Genomic DNA, 10,241 nt, shown 5'->3' with positions numbered 1-10,241 from the left:
AAAAAAAGTATATTTGTAACAACCAAAAGTACATATGTATATTGCTCTTTTTTGTTTTTTTTTGCTCTTTTTTGTTTTCTTCCTATGATGCATGCATCTTATAATATCTTTGAGGAAACTCTAGCAGATACTTCTGCTTTCCTTGATTTAAAAGCTTTCTAGGATGACCTTTGAGGCTATGCCTTAATCTAATTAGCAGTGACCAATGTAGCTGTACTTTAATAAGCATGTCACAGCAAAAGTATGCTGATGTGGTTTAGAGTGTTTGAGCGTAATCAATTAATTTGATCGACTTATATTCATACACTTTAATTATCTTCTCCGAACCACATTTTGATAGATTCGGTATCAATAGATTGGTATTTCTCAAGTCAAAATAGTTGCAAATGTTCCCACAAATCCTGATTTTGTAATGGATTGTTATTATTGTCTTTGAGTCCACTGGTAATCTGCAAGTCCTATATTTTTTTTAAAGTCCTAGAATACAATTGCAACGCAATGCCATTCTTGTTCTATCACACGAGGGATCTTTACATCCTAAACATGATGTCATGTGTTATATTTGTATATCTTCATGGCTGAAAATGATTGGAAGCTTATACACTTGGAAGCTTCAAAGGTTTAGGAAATATATCAATGTTAATATGTTTGTTATGTTCTGGAAAACAACCCAATATACTAGATGAATTCCAATAATAATGTGGTGCCATAATTACATCTCAAAGCTGTAGGAATATATAGGACCCGTACTCTGAAGGGGAGAACAAAAATGCCACATGGTTTCTATTCCACAAAGTGTTGGTTTCAGTTACCATGCTACTGATGTTCATGTGTTTTCACCTTGGGTCTCGGCAGTTCTACACTTCTACTTTCTGTGGTTGATATACTGAATATTGTTTTCTTTCTTTCATTCAGCACTTCCGGCAGTACAACTGGTACTCCAACCACTGGCACTACGACCCCATCCACTGGTACAACACCCACATCTACCGGCACTACACCAACAACCACCGGAACAACCACTGGAACAACCACCGGAACAACCACTGGAACAACCACCGGTGCCACTCCATATACTGCAACTCCTGGAGTATTCGGAGTAGGACCATCTGGAGCTGGCATCACGGATGACAGTGCTGGGATTAGACTCATCGACACTGCTAGTTTGTTCTCTTCTTTCATAACCTTATTCTTTTCAGGCTTGATGCTTTGGTGGGGTTGATATGAAAACTTGAGAGGTGGGGTAGGGCAAGTTATCCTGGATGATGCTATATTTCAGTATGCAGTCGTATATGCATGTGATGCTGCTGTTGATTATAGGTGATCATTTAGGGACAGCCTTGCTAAGTTTTTGTTTTCTATCTCCATCCTACTAAGATCTACGGGCAAGAGTGGAGGGGCTTTTGATTCCTTTTGGAATTCGGATGGTGTTGCTAGCGGGACTACGGAAGCATATCTTTCTGTCTTCAACTATTTTCAGTTTTTGTAAATTAGATCTAATCTGAGTGTACTACTAGCTAGTGTATTAATTTGATGAGGTATTTGGCACTCATTATTAAGGTTATTTCGCTCTTAATTATTTTGATTTTGTTTCTTGTGTTGGGTTCCTTGTGATTATTGTGCATCACTCTGTGTTAGCTAGGGTGTACATATATATTATAAGTTTATAAACTAAACCAATCAAACCTTAATATTTTCTTAAGCTAGCCGTTGTTAGATCTGAAACATGAGCACACACCATGCCATGGTTTGCTGGAAATGTGGACTAGATCTACTTCCTCTGTAACTCCAAGAGTGGGACATGACATCTGACAGAAAATCTTGGAAAATTTATTCTGTATCTGCCAACCACATATGATGGGGATTAAGCTTTAAAGCTGGGAGCTTTAACGGCTATATTGTGGTTCCGAAATTTTGGACTGCACTTTCCTCATAGTAAAGAGACATGACTGGGATGTCTCTCTGCACAAATTGCAGACTCCATTATGCATTGCTCTGGTCCACCTTTGGTACTATATAGGCTTCAGTTAGCGTAGAGGCGGTAGAGCTTTGAATGAAGAACTAATTGCCTCACCAACTTCACTGTATATTGACAAGGAAGTTCATCCCATAACTTAGCTGAAAATTAAGCCTCAAGATAATGTGGTTCTCAGAAATCCCATGTGCTAAACACACCTATAACCGAACCGAATCGACCTTGATTTTCAGTCCAACCCTGTGTAAGAAATGTGAGAGATTCTGAGAACTAGGAACAGAGAAGACTCAGCTCACATGGTGCCATAGTTTTATAATGGAAGTGTGTACTCTGTTTTCCACCCGATTTTTTACTAGTAAAGAGAAAAGAAGAAATGCAAACTTTATATAATGTGCATGCTTTTACATGGTCTGACGTTTCAGGGATGTCGATCGTTGTGCACTTGTTCTCCACATTCTGATCTTCGAGTTCAGAGTTCTTGAATTTACTAATAATTATTCAGCAGAATATTTTGAAGTAGTCTCTGATTTTCATTTCTTATAAATTTTACTTGAATATTCAGATCCCCTCCCATTTTCTTTATCTGCACTCCACTCTACTATCTTAGAATACGCGACAAAGTGAGAAGCATTCCTCCTTGAAGATTATCTTTGTCATGACAATGACACAATTTTGTTCTTACTATTTATTTTTTGGGCGTTTGTTTGAATTTTTTGAATTGTGTGGATTTCCCTCTTAACTTATTATAGGTTAAAGAAATTTGGGCCTACAAGTTTGCCATTGGATGCATGGATCAACTTCAAAAGTTGAAAAGGGCTGGGCCCAACCTCCTTTGACAGGTTAGTCCAACATGCATCAGATAGCATACAGTGTATTTGCCACTTTCAAGTTTCAAACATGAGAACTACATTTATTAACAAAAAAAAAAAAAAAAAGAAAAAAAAAAGAAGGAGAACTGCATAATGAGACCCAAATTCTCATCCAGAAATCTAGGATTAAGAAGATGAAACATTTACTACAATGTCATATATCAGGTTGTCTTTACCACATTCTAGCCTTGAAGGTCTATCTAATCCTTCCATTCTAACCGACTAAAGTTCAGAAAGAAAATATATGAAGGCTCTGGAAGAAAACAATCACAAGTATCAAAACTTACTAAATTTTCCAGACAAAATGAAGGGCCTCTAATAGAAATACACCAACATCGGTTATTAAAGAACGAAATCATGTTTTCTGTATTGTCTATTTGTCTTCAGTTCTCAACTGCGGCTGGTGAGTGACACCATCCCATACATACTCCATAGTACACCAGGGCTTACTTTGATGTCATCAAGGCTTTCCAAGTTTTCAACCATTGAGCCCAAAGCATATTGTCACAACCCTGCCTCACTCGCCTCACATAATAGTCACTGACTCACTGCAGAACCCATGAACATCCAACAGATCGACCAACACCAAAGGCAGGTTTCACACAATCTACTTCAGCACCAAGCCTAAAGCACCTGCACGGGTTTCCAGCACAGTGGAGCAATTTGCCCTTATCACAACCCAAGGCTGAATAAAAATGTAAGCACTGACAGTGCCTATGACCACACTCGCTGCATTCCCTCACAGATACCCAGTCACCCTCATTAAATTAGTCTAGGGTTTACGGCTTTGGGAGTTATTCTTGGTTGGCACAGGAAAATAATTTCCATTCATAACCTCTAACCAACAGTTATGCATCCTCAACATCTTCAGGCTTATCACTCCATATATGGTTTTGATCGGATTATCTTCTTTGACCTATACCAGACTCGTGCTTCTCCTTCAAATGTGACCCCAGCAATTTGAATATATTGTTCGAATGGGTGAAGATAGAACTCGCCAAACTTTTCTGCTTCAACGGCTCAGTAGTCCGGGTCTTTCCCGCTGAAGCTAGGAAACTCGACCTCAATACAAGGACAATCTATGTAATTGACCTGACCCGGATCGAGGTGTTTAGGGTTTTGTTGCTACTTCGGTTTTGGCGGTGGAGGTTGAGCTTGTGGGGCTTCCTTGATGCCTTGTTGACCAATCATAAGGTTGAGGTTTTGGTTCGTGGCTGACTGATTTGGTCATGACTAATGGACTTCCTAATTGATTTAGGAAAGTCTTGGGTTTCTAATTGATTTACAAGAAAAATAAGAAAGAGCATCTTTTGTAAAGAAGTTGAACAAACTCATAGAGAATCTCTATCGGCTCTGTATCCAATTATCTCATTAGAGTCGAGGAAGCAGAAGAACGAGGGAACCAAGACAGACCTACACGCGCGGTAAAAAAAATAGACAGACTTGATTCAATTGGATTCTTCATCTTCATTAATCATTCTCATTCTTTACTTGTAATGCGTGACAATCGTTCTTATTCACACAAGTGTACTCTCGGATTCTTTATTTACCGCAAGCGAAACTATTCTGCCGTCTGACAGCTACAACTGGGTGGTGTCTATGTTCATATATATTATGTATGCTGCTTGAAAATATCAATTGTCTGTGAAGTAGTTTCATTTTCCTTTTTTCTGAACTCAGTGCTTGTTGGTTTAATTGTTTCATCATGTTGTGGTTCATGTGAGTACTCTGTGAAGAGATTGAGAAAGGAAAATTTGATGATATATGACCTAATTCTCGATTAGTCATCTGGTTTTACTGTTTCAGTTCCTTCATTATGGAGCTCACTAGTACGAAAAATAGGGTTCTTCTTGGGCAAGGCTTCGAAATTGAAATGTGGGAGGTCAAGAGTGCATTGTTCTGACAATCCGTTCATGTTGAAGTGCAATATAGACACCTCTATCTCATCACCATAAAAACAGCCCCAAGGTTTGGGACATTGGGTTTGTAGTTTACAATACCAAGATGGCTAGCACTGTAACAGCCTTCCCAAGGAACTTGTTCTCCATGAGCATATGTCTGGCTGCAAGTAAAAGCACCAGTTGGTTGGACAGGAGTTTAGATTTCTGTGTTGAGTTTGATTTTGTTGGTCCTACACATTGGCTTAAATGCTGTTTGCTTGCCCTTGCTGGATGAAATTCTTCTTACAAGAGGTAATTCTGATACCATCTCTTTCCTTTCATCTGTCTCTTCAAATGATCAAAACTTTTGTACAAGGGCTTGAAGTGAACTTCATTATTGTTTGCTATATATCCAACTTCACATGCCCAAATACAAATGTATGATTAATCCTTACTCCCAAAACTCCCTAGATTGTCTCTCTCATCTAACATATGTGCACAAAATGTAACGGTGTAGTGTATCGTTGCTCACATACATGTGTATGTGAATCTGTGTTTTTTGTGGCATGTTCTTGATCTTATATGCGCTTATTCCATTACTTCAACGCATGTACTCTTACGTACTTACTTCTTCAATTGGTTCCCCTTGGAGTAAAGAAAGTGCAGTTCTGATGATATTGTAGTCTTCTGTTTTGATAACTATGCTACTCAGGCTTAAACTTTATTCAATCATATGAGTGTACTTGACGGATTGTTATTCGATTATTTTTTCTTTCAGTAACAATGTTAAAAGGATTATGATTTTGTATAGCCAGTTGTGACACTAGAAGTCTTGAACTGAAAATGTCACTGTTTCTAGCTATTTCCAGCTACGGCATGTAAGTACTTCTATTTTCTCCAGACATTTGGTTCAGTGAGACATGTCGCGATCTGTGGGTTCCAGAAGGCTATTTGAAGAGTCTGGCAGTTCAGGTCATCTTACAAAGCGAATCTCAACAAGAACCAGAGGAAAGTTTGACAAATATGTCAAAATTAGATCTCAGAAAGTGGATATTCCATCACCAAGTAAATGGGACGCAGGCCCTGTCCAAACTGATACCATGGTAACAATGTCTAGATGGCCTTCCAACGAGTTTAAACATACCCGTAAAGATTTATCTTTCCAAAAGGGGAAGGTTACTTGCAAAAGTGAACTTACTGGACATGGCACTGAAGAAATCAATTCAGTCACTGAGAAGCAAGAGTCTAAACCATTTGCTGAACTAAAATGTATGAAAACTCTGACATTGATTGCATGGAAATTTTTTCTTGAAAAGTTGAGGAACACAAGGTCAAAATCACTTGCTGCATCATCGAATATCATCAATGCATTATAAATTTTGATCCCCTTGTGTTTGTTTGTTTGTTTCGTTTTTTTGTTTTTTTTCAGATATCGATACTTCTATGGAGTATAAGAATCCAAATCTATGCAAGAAAGAGTTGCAGGATGCTCCACTCATCAACTTTTCAGGTAAAAAAGGTTTCTCGAAATTGTTTCTTATTGTTGCTTTTATTCTGTGCAGTATGATCCTTCAGTTAGACGTTAGGTGTTTACTAACCAAACTTGTGTTTCCTCAGGAGATAGCTCTATTGTCTCTGACCTTCTAAACATCAAACCCAAAACAGAGATAAATCTACCATTTTGCCTGGTTTTAGATGCTACATGGTGGTGAGTAACTTATATTTTATGAGATTGCACACTCATTACTCATTCCAACTATTAAAGACATGAAAGATAATCTGAAAGAATATATCAGTGGATCTGCTTGCTGAGCTAGAAAATGTGTTTGTTTATATCAACATTGATTGGTTAATGATGATGATACTTCTGTTGTAGCGGAAGCCTTGAGATCCTTCATAAGGATTCAGGCATACAATTTTATGATGGATTTGTAGCTTATCTTCCTGGAAAAGTTTGTCGTAAAGCTCTAGAGCATACAAATCTGATGCCTAATGTGCTGCCGTGTACTATGCTCTCTTGTTGCAATGTATGGGAAGAAATCTTTTCGAAGAAAAGCCCCACCATAGAGGATATTGCACTATTCTTTTTCCCGGGAAATTTTGAGAGGTCAACTAACTTTCTAATTCACATAACGTATATGCAATCCCTTATAGATGATACCTTGTCATTTAAGAAATCCCTCAATCGTTTTAGGTCCAAAGAGCAGTACTGCAGCCTTGTGCAAGTTATGGAGACGCAAGATCTTATACTGAGGAGTCTAATAAAAGGCATCAGTCTATTTATTTTCTCTTCTAAGAGGCTTCATCTGAATCCTTGTGGTAAGTTTCAGAACTTTCAGTATGATTTGTTTAACTCTGCAAAATATTGTGTGAAATACTATGCTCAAGGGTTAAGTCTCATACAACTAAAAGGAAGTAAGAAAGAAGCTAAATCATGAATCTCACCGTGGAACATTACTCATATTCTCTTTAATTTTGGCTTAAATTTTAGGAATGAACAAAAGTGGAGACGAATTCTGAGTTTCGGTGCATGTTAGTGGCATGAAATTGATATATGTCGTTGTTGATTTAGGATTGAAAATGAAGTCTTTCCTGTGGGGACTGTATTGCCCTCTCCAGCTTACCAATGACTCCCAAGCCCACTCAATGAAGGTTAAACTGCCTCTGTTGGCTGCAGGGGATGCTGCTCTGCTCACAACATGAGCTGAGAAGTTCATTACTCATATGTATACTCCTGCTGTGATGTGCTGTGAAGAATTGGTTAGAGATGTATCTGCTGGAATTAGAAAGACTAGTTAAGCAGTGATGCATTGCACTACTAAACATGTAGAAAAACCATATGTGATTTAAGTGCAGTCGTTTTGAGAATATGGGATGCTTGATGAGAAATGTACCAAGTTGGCTATATTTCTATAACTGTTTCCTTTGTGTTGATAGTACAGGTTACGATTTCACACCTGGTTCAATATGCACTGTTTCATGGTTATATTATCCGGTTTGATGAGCGGATTTTACGCACCAACGTGCACTTGCATCATTAATGCGACGAGGATGACCCGATCAAAATATATTGCATATTAGTTGCTCGTTTCACTTACACTCATGTGCGCTTAGAAGAATTTTCGCCTAACTAGAGGTATCGGGATAAGTTTGTCTCTTCTTTAATTTTGTTGGGAAATGCAATGAGGAGAGAATGACACTAATGTTGGTTATGATCAAGGACTGAAAAATCGAAATTATCCCCAAAATTTCAACGATAATTTTGTTTTTTCAAGATCTCAATATTTAATTGAGATACCAAGTATTCTCGCAAGAAATTATGGATATATCGTGATATTTTACGTTAATTTCGAGCCTAGATTTCAAATATTAGTACAAAAGGCAATCACAACATGTGAGACTCGAACCTTAGACAACTGAAACTCTCCAGCCAACCTTGCTGAGATGCTTTTTGGTTATTATTAGAACATTTTTATATATATCCTCTCATAAATTTCACTCTCTTTTTATCATTCTTTTTTTTCAATAATCTATCGATCTCAATAATTTCTTCATATTTTCATCGAAATATCTATATTTTAAATCATCGAAATTTCTATAATTATCGATATTTTAGTCTTTACTTCATATACTTGTCTCATTGTCTCATTGATGACTTGTATACAGAAATTTATGGAGCAACAAGAGGATTCATAAACGACCCTTCGTTAACCAATCTGTGTATTTCAATTACGAACAAATTAATTGCAGTTGAAGTGAATCAAGAGTAACGACTACTCAGTTTTTGACATTAACTACATTTTTGTTGTTGAAATTAATTGCGATACAAAATGGAATTCCAAGCGTTTGTGGCAAAAAAAATTGACACCAAAAAACACAATTAATATGGTAAAAACACTCAAGGCTAGAGTAAATGTAAGGCTAGGGTAATAATAATAATAAAAAAAAAAACCTGTCCGCCGCTGTCAGCACCCATCTCCAACAAGGACCGGGGATTCCACTTCCACCTCCACCGCACCACCGCCGACCTCAACCTCGACCACCTCAACAAGTTCTTCGTCGCTATGATTCTGGAAATGAAATGGTAAGCTTTGATTCTGGAGATCCATTTCATTCTCTTTCGATATGGAACCTCTCACTTTCTTGAGAATTTGATCAATTCTCTTTTCTCTCTCTCTCAGACCCATCATCTTGTTCATCTCTACAATATTTAGCTGCTGAGCTTTAAAAGTTCAAAGTCTTCAGTGAGTGAGATCCATGGTAAAAGAAAAGACCTTGAAACCCCTAAAGCTTAATCACATCCTTTGTCTGCTGCCACTTTTCAAATGCATATTGTTTTCAAGAACCAGATTATAGGGAGGGGTTGTAATGAGGACCACCAACTTTCCTCATTAGAACCACTCCCCCATATTATATACTGCAACAATGCTTGTCTTGTTGCATTTTTTTAGTAATATCAGCTTTCCTGCATATATATTTTTTTTTGCCTTGTGAATGTATATAACTACATAGTATATACTACTGGTGGCTGTTATGGACTATGGGTGAGAGTGAGACATATTCCTTTCTTTTTGGTATTGGCTGCCTTGGAGTAACTTTTCTTATCTGCAAAGAACATGTAAGCAAAAATGAAGACGGTAATCTCATGATCTTGATTCATAAAAGACCTATATATTGAACTTCGATCCATCGTCATGCAGAGTAATTTACAAACTGTTCTTCTGTAATTTTGATGATTGGTCTTTTCACTAGCTTATTGAGCGACTCTTGCTGCTACCAGAAGTTTCACTAGTGTTAATTTGGAGCAGTCAGCAACTAGAAAACTGGTAAGATTATTTGGGGCTCTTTGTGCAAGTACGAAAGATGTATGAATGCAACTTCAGAATAATGACCAAAAATAATAGAAACTTAGAAAGTAAATATGAACTGCCTGATTCCTTCTGTATTCAGTTGATATGATTGGTTTTACATTCTCTGCATATATACAGATCCTACTGTTGACATTCTAGGAAATAGCTACAATTATGCATAGCAATGAATACAAACATAAACTGATGATTCTACAATCAATTAGGAAGATCACGATTGATTGGAATCATGCTTGATTTGTGCAGAAGATGTAGTCACATTAATAGTATGAGACTATGGGACAATATTCCCTGTTAGCATAATACGTGACACACATAGTTATTGAATGCAAATCCATAGTGTCATATATGTTTTCATGCTAGAGCTGAATCAGCTGATGTAAACTTGTTGTAATATCTGAAGAAGAAAACACTGGAATTTATATGCTGTTGTGCACATTGTGGAAAGCCAGATTAGATATCAATGTGTATAATTGATTTCTTCTGGAGTAAATTATTTTATTTAATGTTTATTTTATTTCTTTACAATGTGTACCTCAACTTTTCAGGACAAACCCTGTGATATATGTGGTGGATATACTGATCGAGGCATTGCTCACGAAGAACTGATTATAACCTATTGATTTACTTCTGGAGTAAATTAATTTTT

General features: G+C 37.2%; 1 protein-coding gene across 1 annotated transcript in view; it reads left to right on the top strand.

The window, feature by feature from the left end:
• The window catches only part of LOC101313894 (glucan endo-1,3-beta-glucosidase-like protein 3-like), a 3,864-nt gene extending 2,237 nt beyond the window's left edge, over nucleotides 1–1,627 (top strand). The window contains exon 4 of the mRNA XM_004299257.1: nucleotides 916–1,627. Coding sequence (XP_004299305.1) covers nucleotides 916–1,222 — 307 coding nt within the window. The 3' untranslated portion in view covers nucleotides 1,223–1,627. The remainder of the gene's footprint in view (nucleotides 1–915) is intronic.
• Nucleotides 1,628–10,241: the final 8,614 nt, after the last annotated feature.

This window comes from Fragaria vesca, linkage group LG5 (assembly GCF_000184155.1).
Source record: "Fragaria vesca subsp. vesca linkage group LG5, FraVesHawaii_1.0, whole genome shotgun sequence".
Classification (NCBI taxonomy): Eukaryota; Viridiplantae; Streptophyta; class Magnoliopsida; order Rosales; family Rosaceae; genus Fragaria; species Fragaria vesca.
The sequence above is the reverse complement of the archived record's forward strand: the minus strand, read 5'-3'. Positions and strand labels throughout refer to the sequence as shown.